The sequence below is a fragment of the Brassica napus genome, chromosome C7 (genome assembly GCF_020379485.1).
Source record: "Brassica napus cultivar Da-Ae chromosome C7, Da-Ae, whole genome shotgun sequence".
Classification (NCBI taxonomy): Eukaryota; Viridiplantae; Streptophyta; class Magnoliopsida; order Brassicales; family Brassicaceae; genus Brassica; species Brassica napus.
Window position 1 is genome coordinate 50,346,022 of NC_063450.1, and position 17,244 is coordinate 50,363,265.

Here is a 17,244-nt window from a genome sequence, read left to right on the forward strand (position 1 = left end):
TGTATTGATTATTGAATGCATATGTCTACTTTATTTTGTACATCAGAATGCATATGTTTGTTTCTTCTCCCAAGTAAAATATGGGAAAGACAACGAGACACCAGTCTTGTTGCTTTGGCCGGGTGACATTGAAGTTGAACTAGGTTTGGCCAGGATTGGATATCCGAGTTTTTGGAAGTATTTGTGATGTGCTTCATATGTTACGAATAACAAATTTATTGATTTTCTTTGCTCCAGAAAATAACGAAAAATATATAGATATTTGCGAATACTTACAGATATTTCTTTTCGTTTTAGTTAATACAAATAATATAGAAAAGTCGAAATAAATTTGTTTTTAAAAATATTTTTACATGATATATACAATAAAAAATAAAAGGTGCAGTGAAATTAAATGTTCGTAAATTTTAAAATTAGTTATAAGAAAGATCAACTTAAGAAAAATTTATAGATATCATAAAATTTTCTTTTATTTTTTCATTTTAATACTTTTACAAGTAACAATGTGAATAAAATTTATTAAAGCATACGTTAGAATAACAATTATATAAACTCATACATTTAAGACTCTACAATTAATCAATATATACATGTATTTATATAGTTGTCGGTGTGGAGCAGATATCCGGTTCTTAAAATTTTAGTTTTTTGATTTGATTTGTTTTTAACGGATATTAATTTTTAGTATTTGTTTTGTTCCGAAACTTTTCGAATATCCGGATTTTTCGGATCGAATCGAAACAAATAACAGATCGAATCAATTTTAACGGATAAAATGTCCGGCCCTAGGTTGAACCCTTTAGTAGCGTATCGGTGACCAGTTGAGCAGTTTACATGTTTTCTATTTCTTTACGATCTATTCCTCAAAAGATTTTTGAAAACACTATTTATCTTGATTTTTAAAATAATATTTTACTGACTAACAATTTACATGTTGGTCACAAATCGGACGAACAACCAACCATATTGTAAAGTTAACAACAAATTCCAGAAGAAAAAAGGAGGTTTTTTGGTACTTGGATATGCAATGAGGTTTAGTTGACATTCGTGGTTGGTTGAGAAGGTCAAGTAGCCGCATCCCACCCATAACCTAAGTTCGCCTAACTACAAAGCTGCACCTTCCACGGCGGAGCCCCTCCCCCTCCCCCCCCCCCCTCCCCCTCCCCCCCCCCCCCCCCCCCCCACACACACACACACACACACACACAACATTCACCGAATACTGTTACTCTTAGTTTACAAACTACATGTCACATCACATGTGCTTCTGAGAAAAGAAAATAGAGGGAAGTTGAGTCATATATTCCCATAACTCCATAGGATTGTTAGCAAAAAAAAAAAAAAAAAAAAAAAAAAAAAACTCCACTGGATTCCACATGCGTAAGTAAGATTTGTCTATCCAAATTTCAAGTTCAAATGGGCTAACATTTTCTTCTAATTAAGGCCCGTTAGTACTAATCTTTACTTTTAGTTTAATAAAGCGTTGTAGCTAAAGGTTGTCCAGGTCCAGTAGCAATTTGGTTCAACCACGTCGAAAATGTCTTCCTATTTTTCATAGATATTTCCAGTTTAAATATCCGCCTGTGAGTTGTGATATTGCTATCTTTTTTTTTTTTTTTTTTTTTTGACAGCTGTGATATTGCTATCTAAAATGACATTTTCTTAAGCGTTCCTCAAAAATCTTATATATTAAAACAGAAATCACGATTCATGTGTGATTTAAGAAAAAATGAATTCTTACTAGAAATCAGTTATCATTCATTTATTACTAATAATATGAATTAATAATATATCATTTCTAATATAACATCGATTCCTAAAAATCCGGATTGGTTAACAAACTCACTTTGATTCATGTGTGATATTTTTATTTGGATCATCATTTAATTTTTTTATTAAATGTATTTTCTTAATGCTAATATATAATCTTTTAACTACTTAAATAATAATATAATTTGATATCTTTTAATTTAAAATATAAATATATATTTTTAATTTTCTTAACAAATGTGTTGAAAAACATTATAACAATATCTTAATTATCAAAAATTGTATATAAATATTTTCACTAATTTTGTAATTAGTAATGAAATTAATGTTATTATACATTAATATATATATATATACTCAGTTATCTTTTATAAAATGAAAAAAATTATATCAAATTTACTATTTTATAGTTATATCTATCATTTTAAAATAAAACATTGTATTTAACTTAATATGATAAAATTATTTTAAACTGATAAATTAATATATTTTATTTTCACAAACATTAAAAATTTATGCTAGAAATATAATATGTTGGTAGAACGGGTTAACATTAGTAAATTAGATTATTCATGTATAAAATTAACTTATCTTAAACTTATATATATATATATATATATAGTTATTATCTTAAATGAATAAACATAAAAAAAATATTGATAAAGGAAATATCGCTTTGAATTACGGATCATGATCATAATAATTGAATAAAAATAATTTTAAAATATATATAATAAAAAATACCAAATATATGTGATGATTTGAAATAATCAATTAACTTACAGCATGAAAACTATCAAATTGTTATATTTAAAATAATTATATATAAACATTTAAATATATAAGTAACTTTAAAAATGTATTCTAATTATGTAAAGTATATATAAACATGAAAATTAATACCCGCATGATTTTTAAATAAAAATCAGATCTCTCGATCCGCGCAACCGCGCGGGTGTTAGATCTCTTGATCCGCGCAACCACGCGGGTGTTTGTTTTCATTTATTTTTATATAGACATTTTTTTGCAATTCTTAATTGGTATATATATTATAATATATATGAGGTGGGTCTATCATTTTTTAAAACATAATAATTTTATCTTTTCTTTATTGAATTGGTTGTTTCAAACTTTCACAAGTTATTAAAAAATTAAATTTTTAGCTTCATAGATTTATATTATCGAGTATATTAAGGTTTTTCAAAGATAATAATATTAGAGTATACTTGTTCTCCATCAAATAGGTTGTTTCAAACTTTCACATGTGTTTATTTCTTCTTGTATTTTTTTTTTTGTTTGTTTGATTAGTATTTCATTATTGAATAAATAAAGAGAAATAGAATTTGGAAAATATTAAAATATTATCATCTCCAAAGATAATCAAACATTTCACAAAATAAGAAAATTAACAAAAACTAAAGTTAAAGCTTCGTGTATAAATTTTATAACGAATTTAATTAAACATTTATTTATATTTTGTAAATGAACTACATAAAAAACACAAATCAATGTGAAATCAGTTTAGTTTTAAAAATGTACATGATTAGGTGTAGAAGTCTCGAGAAATATTTATGCTCTTTGCAGTCTCTTTCAAACACGATGATACAGAATATGAAAGTAAAAATTGATAATAGAGTTTCCAGATCACGTTTTTTTGCTTGGAAATGATTGATAGTTATTTAGTTCCTGTAATGTAACAATATTATGTTATAGACATATTATTTAGTTTTTATAATCTAGAAAGTAGGTTATTTAGACCTATAATAATGATAAGATTAGAGATTAAATGTAACATGATTTTCTAGTATTATGTCTATTAGGTACATTTTTTAAAAATATCACACATAAATCAAAGTTGTGACTTCAGTTTTAACATACAAGATAGTAACTTTTTGGTTACTTTTGATGAAAACATACAAAAGTTTTCTAGTAAAACCGACATATGCAATATACTGTTTTGTATTGGTTTATGTTTGTTCTACATTTATATATGATAATTAAATGGGTATCTTTTGAAAATCCTATTCACTCTTACCATAGTATATGGATATTATTGGGAGAGAAATACTTCGAAAGACGACGTTACTTCTTCACACAGAATCCAATCTCAGATCCTTTGACGTTTACACTTGAACACCACATAATTCATATTTTTCTTATACGTTAAAGATTATTCTGAACAATAGCTAAAGAAAATCTTTTTTTTTTGCCTAATAAGCTAAAGAAAATCTTAGAATCCGATTTAATTAATGAATGAAATATATGTGATAATGAGATAAATATTAGATGAGAATATGGAAGCGAAAGAGATGTGTCACAAGACAGATGAAACGGTGGTGAAGATCAGAGATGTAATGGTCCCTTTTGTGAAATCTTTAATACGGAAGAAACCAAAAAAAAAGAGAGAGACAAGTCGTGAAAAGTACCAAAACGTTGGACATGACCCCAATTGTACTGACATTCACATATATATTGATATACGTACAACACCATATGTATATCTAAATATGTGTCTTGTTCCTCTCACAGTGTCACTTATTGCCTTGTTGGAGTTTGTGATCCCTATGGACATACGTATCCCATCTCTAAATCGTTTATTTTTATTTTTAACTCACGCCACTTCTGGTTTTTTCCTAAATATAGATCTATCTGATTTTGACTTCATTTATTTTTATTCAAATTCTTCTTCATGTATAGGTTCCATAATTGCCCTCAGAACGTGATTATTGGAAGATTCTTAGAGTGAAGTTCTTAGTGGAATATAAGAATCCGTCTCTTAACTTTTAACTAAAAAAGTTAAAAATCGGTTCTTAAAACTCTTATTTAAGAACTGGTTCTTAGTCTTTTTAGTTAAAAGTTAAGAGACGGGTTCTTATATTCCGCTAAGAACTTCATCCTAAGAATCCCCCAATAATCATGGATGTTTCAATGGGTGCAACTAGAACTTTTAGAAGCTGATGGACACCAGTTGAAATCAACCAGGAGCTAAATTAACTTATCATTGTTTTGTTTTTTTGGTTTCTTCAGAAAGATTAGATACATGCATACGTTACACGTCTTTCACTCTTTTTTGTTTGAGTTGTTAATGACTTTTGGAACCTGGAAAGTAATTTTAATTTTAAGTTTCAATGTTTGGTTTTAACCATTTACTTTCCCAAAAGGTACAAAAGTTTTTCTATAAAAAAAATTAAAATGGACATGCATGTGATGGGGCTACGTATAAGACTATAATTGGATGTATATGCACAAAGCAAGTTGTAGCTAAGGAACGTTGAAAGGTGAAAGATCCACCGCCTTTGTATTTTCTTCTGTTGGTTTGTGATCCGGTTTTTGATTTTTCTTATAGATCTTTTGTTCCTCTTAAAATCTGAAATGATCATAGCTATTTCATACTTTTTTTTACTAAATTTGATGCATTAAATTAAAAGTAAAAGTAACAAGAATTTACAATTGCTAGAAACCTAACAATTGAGAAAACATACATTTTCAGAAAACAAATGAGAGGATAGAAAAGTTTCACGTATGAAACTTGAGAGTTGAAGCTATTTCATATTTTCGAACAATAAATTGAATTCAATTTCAACGAGTAAAAATGATCCTCTAACAAACCCTCAAGCTTTAGACGTTCTTCTCCTTTGGATCAGATATCCTCCTCCATCCTTATCATCCCGAATTTTTACTAGAACCTTGAATCCCATTATGCAAGCTTTAATTATGAGATTTGGATATATTATAATTAACGCAATCCTGAACGAATTATCAGTTTCACCCGCGATATAAAGCATAATTTCATAAGCAAAGCGGTAGATATACAACTATGTAGAGCATGCAGCAGCTAGTAGACTTATGAAATTAAAAATATACAATAAATTTTATATTTTAAAAGAAAATTCATGTGGGGGTCCTGACTGACCTGTAAAATTTTGATCAGAAGGAATTGAATGGTTTTGGCGAATACTAAGGTGGTGATGTTTCTTCCTTTACCATTCTAAACCTATCTTGTCTTTTCTCTCCCTCTCTCTCTGAAAATGATTATTGATGAATCACAGCCCATGGAAAGATCACGTGTTACCGATATTGATACACACTACACTTTGTGTGTGGTATATTATTTGATCATTATCATGAGAGATGACATATTCTGAATTAGGGTTGCGGCATTACTTGTCCATGGGGTATAGTCCAGTACCCCTCCTACACATTTTGTCTCATGTAAATTGTTTTCGGATCTGGACTCACGTAAACCTCTTGATTTATTATTGTTTTTGTGTGTGATTTCTCCCAGAGTTTTCTTTTTCTTTTTTGATAAAATTTCTCCCAGAGTTTTACAGCGATCAATAATCGATTCACGAAAGTAATAATTATAAATTAGTTTATATCTCAGTCCATTTGGAGTGGGTCGATTACCCAAACTTAACCAGAAATGGTATAGTTCAATTATTATTTATTCGTTTCTATCTGTTAGGAAATATGCGGTCAAATTTTGCGGAAAACCAGAATTTGCGGAATTTATGGGAGCGGAAAAACACACACAAAATTGTTAACGGAGTTCGGCCAACTTTTGCCTACGTCTCCGGACCTGCTACAGATCTTTTATTATCAACCCCGGAAATTTTTACAAGCTCTCAACTCACACCCGACCCCAAATACACTCAAGAAATTACACTTAATTTCTTATAGAGAAAGATTTTCTCACAAGAAAGATTTTTTTTTTTTTTTTTTTTTTTTTTTTTTTTTTTCACTCTCTTCTTCTCTTGTTTTCTCTTTGTTTTGGGATGATCTTCTTCTTCTCCTTGTGTGGTTATTTATAGGAGATTATGGGGAGTTGGTGAAACTTCTTGTTGCACCTACCAAAAGAACACAAAAGAAATGTGTTGTTGAATTAATCAACAAACACCTTCTTGATACAACTTATTGTTGTACCTACCATTCAAAAACGTGTTTCTTTACAATCTCCCACTTGAAGACTGATTCCAATCTGTCTTCACACCATGATCAATGTAGCAGGTCTTCCCAGCTTGTTACTCCAACAAGCCTACTGAGGTTGCACACAACCTCAGCTTGTCATACGGCACGACCTTCGTCAACATGTCTGCCGGATTCTTGCTTCCTGGGATCTTCTCAAGCACCAACATTTCATCTTCTAATGCTGATCTGATGAAATGATATCGACGATGTATGTGCTTCGTCCGAGCATGGTAAACCGGATTCTTTGCCAAATCGATAGCACTTTTACTGTCACAGTACAACACACCTTTCCCTTGGTCATGGCCTAGCTCTTCTAGAAAAGACTGTAGCCATATCATCTCTTTTGTTGCCTCCGTTACAGCAACATACTCAGCTTCACAGCTTGATAGAGATACAATTTTCTGCAACTTCGAAACCCAACAAATTGCAGTACCACCAAAGGTGTAGACATACCCGGTTGTGCTCTTCGTGCTGTCAATGTCACCTCCATTGTCAGCATCAACATATCCCTGCAATCCCGTCTTAGACTTCGTGAAACATAGCGATAAACTTGGATTTCCTTTTAGATATCTGAAAATCCACTTAACGGCTTCCCAATGTTCCTTTCCTGGATTGCTCATAAATCTGCTAACGACTCCCACTGCATGTGCAATGTCTGGCCTTGTACATATCATCGCGTACATCAAGCTTCCTATAGCAGAAGCATATGGAACTTTATCCATACATGCCATCTCGTCTTCCGTCTTTGGAGACTGTTCTCTGGATAACCGAAAGTGACTTGCCAGGGGAGTACTAACTGGCTTCGCATCATCCATGTTAAACCTCTTGAGGACTTTCTTCACATACTCCTCTTGTGATAACTTAAGACCTTCCTTGCTTCTACTGATTCTCATCCCTAGAATCTGTCTTGCTTCTCCAAGGTCTTTCATCGCAAACTCTTCTGAGAGTTTCGTCTTCAAACTATTGATCTCGTGCAAGTCTGCTCCTACTATCAACATGTCATCGACATATAGGAGCAATATCAAGTAGGACTCTTCAAGCGTCTTGAAGTAACAACAGTGGTCAGCTTCACACCTCAAGAAACCAACGCCTTTAATAAAGTTGTCGAACCGTTTATACCACTGTCTTGGAGCTTGTTTTAAGCCGTACAAACTCCTTTTCAGCTTGCAAACAAGGCTTTCCTTCCCTTTGATCTCAAAGCCTTCGGGTTGCTTCATATAAATTTCCTCATCCAAATCACCGTGAAGAAATGCCGTTTTCACATCCATCTGTTGAAGATGCAGATCTTCTTGTGCTACCAGCCCAAGAACCGTTCTAATGGTCACCATCTTGACTACAGGAGAGAAGATTTCGGTGTAGTCAATGCCTTCTTTTTGTTGGAATCCCTTCACAACAAGCCTCGCTTTATAGCGCTTACTCCCATAAGGTTCTTCTTTTATTCGGTAGATCCACTTGTTATGCAATGCCTTTTTCTCCTTAGGCAAATCTGCTAACTCCCACGTGTGATTGGATAACAACGAGTCCATCTCGTCGTTCATTGCAAGCTCCCACTTGATCGACTCATCAACTTGCATAGCTTCCTCATAACATTCAGGCTCGCCTCTGTCTGTGAGCAGAATGTAGTTGAGCGATGGAGAGAATCTTACTGGCTTTCTGATGATTCTGCTTGACCGTCGTAACTCCGTGACTGGTGTATATGGGACCACTTCAGAATCATCACTTTCTTCAGCCTCACCACTCTCGTCTTGAGAGATTTCTCCTTCTGCTGTTGCGGTATCCTGTGGCAACTCCGGTGTCAGGATATCTTCTAAGTCAACAGCTCCAGGCTCTTTCCTCTCTGAGCCTTCTCTTAGCTTATCCTTGTACAACGCTTCTTCGTTGAACACAACATTTTTGCTGCGGATGATCTTCCGATTTTCGTCATCCCAAAACCGGTAACCAAACTCCGTGTCACCATAACCGATGAAGTAACACTTTTTAGACTTCGAGTTAAGTTTACTTCTTGCAGCATCGTCAATGTGAACATAAGCTAAGCAACCAAACACCTTTAGATAAGAAAGGTTTACTTTCTTTCCGCTCCAAACTTCTTCAGGGATCTTAAATCCCAATGGTACAGACGGTCCTCTGTTTATTAAGAAGGCTGCGGTATTGATTGCATCTGCCCAAAACGTCTTTGGTAATCCACAGTGCAATCTCATGCTCCTTGCACGCTCATTCAAGGTTCGGTTCATCCTTTCCGCTATTCCATTCTGTTGAGGCGTTCCAGGAATAGTCTTCTCCATCTTGATCCCATTATCAGCGCAATATCTCTTGAACTCGCCGCTGATGTACTCACCACCATTATCAGACCTTAGACACTTCAACTTGAGATTCGTCTCAATCTCAACCATGGCTTTCCAAATTTTGAAAACCGAAAACACTTCATGCTTGTTCTTCATGAAGTAAACCCACACTTTTCTTGTGGAGTCATCAATAAAGGTCACATAGTAGTACGAACCTCCCAGCGATGCAACAGGAGCGGGTCCCCACACGTCAGTGTGCACCAGCTCTAACTTCTCAGATTTTGGCTCTCTTCCTCCTTTAGAGAAACTAACTCGTTTCTGTTTCCCAAGGATGCAGCTTTCACACATCTGATGATCCACCGTCTTCAGATCCGAAAGAGCGCCATTTTCCACCATGAGTTTCATCCCTTTCTCACTCATGTGTCCCAACCTACAATGCCACAACTTGGTCTGTTTGGCATTCTCGACAACAGCAACAGTGTCTTGATAACTCGTCGTCATATAAAGAGTGCCTCTTTTATGACCTCTAGCCACCACCATGGAACCTTTTCTGACCCTCCAGGCTCCACCACCAAAGTTGACATCGTGCCCTGTATCATCAAGTTGACCTACTGAGATCAGATTTCGCATCAACTTTGGCACATGTCTGACCTTCGTAATCTTCCACCCACGTCCGTCTGACATCTTCAGGTTGATATCTCCAATACCAACTATGTCCAAAGGCAATCCATCAGCAAGATATACCTTTCCGTAATTTCCCGCAACATAATTTTCCATAATGTTATGGTGCGGTGTGGTGTGGAATGACGCTCCTGAGTCAAGAACCCATGAATCGACTGGGCTATCAACATAGGATATTAATGCTTTGGTGGTACTTGTAGCTGCATCACGAGCTTCAATTTTCCTCGGGGAATCAACAGACACTACCAATGCATCAGCGATTTCACGTGTCACTACATTGGCTCCGCCTCTAGTGTTGTCTTCCTTCTTCGGTGGTGCTCGGCAATTCTTCTTGATGTGACCTGTCTTTCCACAATTCCAGCACTCTGCAGGCTGTCGGAATTTAGACTGACCCCGTCCATTCCTTGACTTCGATCTGCCATTACTCCGGTTATTTCTATCTGGGTTTCTCCCTCTGTTTTCCACGTTGAAAGCAGAGCTCGTTGATGCCTCCCCAGAGTCTATCCTTCGAACTTCCTCACCAAGGATACGATCTCTAACATCATTGAATTTGAGCTTTTGAGTACCCACAGAATTACTAACCGCTGCCCTCATCGGCTCCCAACTATTTGGCAGAGATGCCAACAAAATCAGTGCTCGCACTTCATCATCAAACTCGATTTCAACCGATGACAGTTGGTTGACAATCGTGTTGAACTCGTTCACATGTGCGGCAACCAGGCCACCTTCTTCCATCTTCAAATGAAAGAGTTTCTTCATGAGAAATACCTTATTGTTTGCCGAAGGTTTCTCATACATGTCAGAGAGAACTTTCATGAGCCCTTCCGTGGTCTTCTCCTTCGCAACGTTGTGAGCAACGTTTTTCGACAGTGTTAACCTTATAACACCCAGAACTTGTCTGTCAAGGAGCTCCCACTCATCCTGATCCATCTTCTCAGGCTTCTTGCTCAGCGGTTGATGAAGCTTCTTTCCGTACAGATAATCTTCAATTTGCATTCTCCAAAATGCATAATCTGTACCGTCAAATTTCCCGATACTATGCGCCAAACCGTCTTCGCCTCCCATCGTTTCTGGAACCACCGTGTATTAGAACACCTTCGTCGACAAACCGATGTTACTGACAAAATTCACTATTCACGAAGTACTGTTCACGTGAATAGTAACCCCACAAAAAATTTGACCGATCACCGTAACTCAGGCTCTGATACCAGTTGTTAGGAAATATGCGGTCAAATTTTGCGGAAAACCAGAATTTGCGGAATTTATGGGAGCGGAAAAACACACACAAAATTGTTAACGGAGTTCGGCCAACTTTTGCCTACGTCTCCGGACCTGCTACAGATCTTTTATTATCAACCCCGGAAATTTTTACAAGCTCTCAACTCACACCCGACCCCAAATACACTCAAGAAATTACACTTAATTTCTTATAGAGAAAGATTTTCTCACAAGAAAGATTTTTTTTTTTTTTTTTTTTTTTTTTTTTTTTTTTTTTCTTCTTCTCTTGTTTTCTCTTTGTTTTGGGATGATCTTCTTCTTCTCCTTGTGTGGTTATTTATAGGAGATTATGGGGAGTTGGTGAAACTTCTTGTTGCACCTACCAAAAGAACACAAAAGAAATGTGTTGTTGAATTAATCAACAAACACCTTCTTGATACAACTTATTGTTGTACCTACCATTCAAAAACGTGTTTCTTTACACTATCAAAGGTGCAAAACATCAACAAGCTACTTCTAAAAATATGTCTATATTATATTTCACAGTAACATAAACTAATTGCTACATTGTTTTACTTTATAACATTATAGTTTTTAAAATTATATTACTAAGCAATTTATGATATAGCTAACTCCTTTTTTTTTGATAAAACAAAAAGTTGGTTATTCTTTCAAAAAGAAAAAAAGCTGTTCCTTCTTCAGGTTAGTGAGTTTCAAAACATATGAGCCAACACTGCTGAAAATGATATAAATGTCCGGATTTGTTTTATTTGTTAGATAACTTATTTCCTGTTTAGGCATACTAATCAGATTATCTTGAATAAAAACTGGGTCACAATTAAAAATAACAGTTTATCCATTTATTATATCTTCTCAATTCTTCAAATTAGTTCTACTAGCTAATGTAAGTTGATGAATATATATATTCTAATTTGTTTTTGGTTTGTACGTGGTCCCTTCTCTTGCCTATTTAAAAAGTGTCAAACACAGTAGTATGCTTAGCTCCTTCTATACTTATCCCTGATCTCTCCCAATCTCTCTTCTTACATCTCTTTTGTGTTTCATAGATCTCTATCAATCAATCATGGGTTCAAATTTTCGTTACACTATAGATCTCAATGAAGATCATCAAAACCATCAACCTTTTTTCTCTTCTTTTGGACCCTCTATTCATCAAAGTCGTTATCATCAACAACATCTTTATCATCACCAAGCTCCATCTAATCCCACTTCTTCATCATCTTCTTTAGCTTCACCATCTCTTTCCTACCTCCCTTTCTTGATCAACTCTCACCAAGATCAAGTACATGTTGGGTATAACAACCATACTTTTCATGGCTTTCTTGATCCTCATATCTCCCATCCCCTTGAGGTATAAATTTTTTAAAGTGGAAACTCGTATGTACCAATATTTTTATGATACTAGAGAAGTTGTATAGTATTCACATAAAAATTTAATTAACTAAAGTATTTTATCATGGTATATGGAAATTTCAGACCAAAAAGTTTGTATATGATGGTGGATCATCATCAAGCGATCAAATGATGCCAGAGAAGGAGACACGACTTAAGTTGACGATAAGGAAGAATGATAATCATCATGACCAAACCGATCTTCCTCAATATCCGACAAAAGGCGAGACAGAAAGTAATTCGCTCAAGTGGATGTCTTCGAAGGTGAGATTTATGAAGAGAAAGACGATGATCACCCCCACCGACAACAACAAACAATACGTTAAGAACGACCAGTCCTTGAACGTTAGCAATCTCGAAGAAGATCATCTCAAGAGGATTTCGAAAAATCAATACAATATGATTGCGAACAAGAATGGTTATAACGGAAGCAACAACTGCGTAACTAGGATTTGCTCCGATTGTAACACGACCAAAACTCCTCTTTGGAGAAGTGGCCCGAGAGGTCCCAAGGTAATCACCACTCACATAAAAATTAAAAATTATTCAAAGAATTGATTTCTTTTTATAGAACTAGTTAATAATATAAGAATCGTAAATCTATAAAACCACTAACAAAAACTAATCCGTAAAACCAATTTTACTTGGTAATCCTAACTAGGTCACAAGATAATTTAGCTAACTCTTATTTTGGTTGTGCTATTACAGTCTCTTTGTAACGCGTGTGGGATAAGGCAAAGGAAAGCGAGACGGGCTGCTATGGCCGCTTCAGGCGCAACCACAACCTCTGACTTGTCACCGCCGCTCCTGAAGAAGAAGATTCAAAACAAGAACAAGAGATCAAATAAAGTTGGTAGTCTCTCTTCTCCTTTGGCCTCAAAGGTACATAAATATAAGAGTATGACCACATCTGTGGCGGAGGCAGTGCTGATGATGGAGGGCGCGGGCGCAATAACCGGGGATTTGGAAACTCAAGGCAAATCCACTATGTCGTCTTCTTCAACATCTACCTCTTCAAACAAGTGTTATTTTGATGAGCTAGCCATAATTTTGAGCAAAAGCTCAGCTTATCAGCAAGTTTTTCCTCAAGATGAGAAGGAGGCTGCCATTTTACTAATGGCTCTGTCGTACGGAATGTTACACGGGTGATCCTTTAATCAAAACTCACGTTTTTAGGTAAGAAGTTAGGGAATTATTATAATTAATGGTACCATAATCCATCGTATACGTTGTTTACGTTTGGTTCTCTCGGTGATGGATCGATATCAGTCAGTCCAACTTTATGGGGTTTAATTGTTTTTAATAATGAAACTATTTTGTATGGAGCTTGATATTCCGAGGATGTGGTTGTTCTTTATTTTTCATTTATTTATTGCGTTCGAAATTTGAGAATTAATATACGAATTACATTAATTTTTCCATATCTCTATATCACTATATATATATGGTATCTCGTCAAGTTGTAAAACATTGTCTTTGCTTTTTAACATTACAGATATTGTTTCTCAGTAGATCTATATATATGATATACTTTTTGGGTGGATCGGTTGATATGCAATCCCCTAAAATATTATTTGAGAAACGATTTGTCTTGCATCACCACAATAATTTTAGAAGAAAAATGATGATATGACACCAACAAGATGATATGCATTGAAGCCAATTGTGACATAAACATTTTACATTTATTTTTTATTTATATTTTTTGATGATTTTTTTTCAAAAATATGATAATCATTCATAAATCATCATTAATATAATAATAAATAATATTCTTTGTGTTTTATAATAAGTATCACTTAGATACATTTCACGCAGATTAAAAAACTAAAAAAATATACTAATCTACCTTTATTTATTATACAATTATTTAAATAAAAATAATTTATCTAAACATCTATTGGTTATTTAAAAGGGTAAGAAAAGATTTAATGTGAAAATTTACATCAGAAATATAGAAACATATATATATATATATATATATATATATATTTTTTATGAAACAGAGTGAGTATAACAGTAGAAATAGAAACATAATAATAATATAGAATTTTTAAAATATTATCAAATTCTATTTTATAATTATATAATTTTTATTACTAGAATAATTCTTCAAAATTTTATGTAGGTTTTTAAAATGTAGTTTTATAATCCCAATACAATTATTAATATTTACGAATTTTAGAAATATTATTTGTTTTATGTTTTCATAGTTATATATCTAACAAAATTTCCTCTTATTTTTTTAGAGTTTGATTTAATATATTTTAAACAAAAGAAATACAAAAAAATCTTTTCAAGACTATAATTTTAGATATATACATATATATATATATATATATATATATATATATATATATATATATATATATATATATATATATATATATATATATATATATTAAATACAAATTTAAATAAAAACTTATTTATTTATCTTAGTTTTTACATATAATTAAATTTTGAAAATAAAATTAAATATTGTAAGCAAATAAGAAATCTAAAAATTTACAAAATTTTATTTTTAAATAAAATTTAAATTTTAAAACTTTTATTTTTGAATATAGTGTAGGAAAACACCTAGATATAGGTAAGATTAGTGTATAATGCACACAAAAATAGCATTTTAAGGGCATCTCAACTCCACTCAATTTCTTATTCTAAAATGAAGTAAAATTAAGTATGATGTAAAAAATGGTTTAACCCTACTCTATTTTTAACATCACAATGGTGTAAAACATGAGTTTACTCCATAAATAGAATAATCTATTTTTTGTTTGTTCATTACTCCATTATAGAGTGAAAAATAGAATATGGTTACAATACTTTTTACTATATATTCTATTTTACTTCATTTTAGAGTAAAAATGAAGTTTTATATCAGAGATGCTCTAACTACTTACAGAGAAGGGGTAATATAGTTGATATGTTAATAAGAATGGTTGTATTAAGCAAAGAGATCATGGCCAAAGTAACTAAAATTCGTGTGCTATACAACCAGGTCTTATTAATTAAAGAGCAACGACAACTTTTTAGTTTTATCTCCAAAGTTAGACCTTGTAACCATCCTCTTAGCTTATGGACATCTCTAACGACACTCTATTTTTTGCTCGAGTGAAATAGAGTATGTAATAAAAAATATTTTAATTCAACTACGTATCTCATTCCATAATGAAGTTTACTCCATAAGTAGAATAAACAATTTTTTGTTTGTTCAGTACTAGAGATGTCAACTGGTTGGGTGCCCATGGACATGGCCCAGTCTAGGCTGTTTTGGGCGATTTATGATTAATCCCGAATATTTTATGGTCCAGTTGAGCTAAAAACCCAGTTTAACCATCGAAAATTTGGTCTAAATTGGGTTAGCCCAGTACATAAAAAAACAGGTTTTTTAATTTTAGGGAAAAATTAGATCTGAGTTCTTTTGCTATTAAAAATGGTTCTCTCCTTCTAGATTCGTCTTCTCTAGCGTTGATACTCTAAACCCTAACGAAATTTCTCCATTTTTCTACTTGTGATTTCTTTTTTCTCGCGATTACAGGTATGATTCTCGATTTCTAGCTTCTGTAACTTTGAGTTTAAGCTTCGATCTTATTTGATGTTCAAAAAAGAAGCTTCGATCTTATTCTCGACACAGTGAGTTTAACTCGTCATCCATCTCGTTCTCTGTTGTGGGTTTTGTGTGTTCATGTTTCTGGGTTTCATTTTTTCGTAATAAGAGGATTAACCGATGAGTGTGATCGGTTTGATCTAGCTTTGAATTTGTCGTGAACGTTTAGTTATTCTCGTGATTTGCTTAGTTAAAATCGTGATGAACCGGTTGGTTAAAATCACAGCAAAGGACTCCTTTTATTTGTTTAGTTGTTTTCTCTTCTCTGCTCAATCCATATAAACTGTTATTCTCGTGAACGTTTAGTTGTTTTCTCTTCTCTGCTCAATTACGGCTGCTGTTCTAGTCTTCACAATGTTTTGCTTCCTTTTGGTTGTCATGTTTTGTTGCATATAGTTAAGTCATTGTGTTATCTTCTAGGCTTCTAAAGAACCTGAGAGGTACATTGATTTGTTTGCTGTATAGTTAATCAAGTTTGGTGCTATTTAAAGATTGCTATCAGTTCTTTTGCTTCATTACATCTTAGAGGTATGATCACTACTTAGCGTCTTAGAGTTTTTATACTGTGTGAACATGTGATTGCCATTGTATACTTAGCGTGAGTCTAGCATCTGATCTTCTTGCATGGTATAAGAACACGAGGTTGAATCTTTTTTTTTTTTTCTTGCAGGCTGAAGACAAGCTGGAAACAGAAACAAAGAGTTATATCAGCAGTGTAAACAGAAACAAAGAGTTATCAAAGTGTTTCATAACCTTGCAAAACAAGTCTTTTGAGACTATTTCAATTCAGTCATATTTGAATTATTTTTTTTTGAAAAAACATATTTGAATTTTTATTGTTGGATTTAAAGATTTTCTGTAATTTTTATTTGCTATAAGTATATAAGTTTGAAAATTGAGTTTACAAAAATTGATTATGAACAAAATTGAGTTAATTGTCAAAAAAAAAAAAAAAGGGTTGTCGTAGGCTATTTCCAATGAGTATGGACTAGCTTGGGTGTCAGTATTTTTGGATATGGGTATGGATGTTATATGGGTGCATGTGTTTTTGGGTATAGGTGTTAAATGGCAAAACTGTACACACCTATTTATAGAATAAAATATAGATTTAAGTTGGAGTAATTTTACTTCATTTTTTTAATTCTATTTTGGTAGAAAAAAAAAGAATTTTACATTGGAGATATTCTTATATTATGAGCATAAATGCACTCGGCTGAAGATTATAATTCTCCGATACAATGTACTACCTCCGTTCCCAAAAATAAGATTTTTTTCTTGTTTCACAAAGATAGATTTTATATA

The 17,244-nt window shown here is 33.2% G+C and overlaps 1 protein-coding gene and 1 long non-coding RNA gene across 2 annotated transcripts; both read left to right on the plus strand.

Moving 5' to 3' along the window:
* The first annotated feature begins 11,865 nt into the window (after positions 1-11,865).
* Positions 11,866-13,753, plus strand: LOC106407478 (putative GATA transcription factor 22). Its single transcript, XM_013848346.3, has 3 exons — positions 11,866-12,291; positions 12,417-12,845; positions 13,041-13,753. The coding sequence occupies exons 1-3, from the start codon at positions 12,004-12,006 to the stop codon at positions 13,479-13,481; spliced, it is 1,158 nt and encodes a 385-aa protein (XP_013703800.1). The 5' UTR covers positions 11,866-12,003; the 3' UTR covers positions 13,482-13,753.
* A 1,962-nt stretch (positions 13,754-15,715) lies between these two features.
* Positions 15,716-16,837, plus strand: LOC125590108. Its single transcript, XR_007326305.1, has 2 exons — positions 15,716-15,873; positions 16,613-16,837. It is a non-coding gene; the product is annotated as an uncharacterized LOC125590108 (long non-coding RNA).
* The last annotated feature ends 407 nt before the right edge of the window (positions 16,838-17,244 follow it).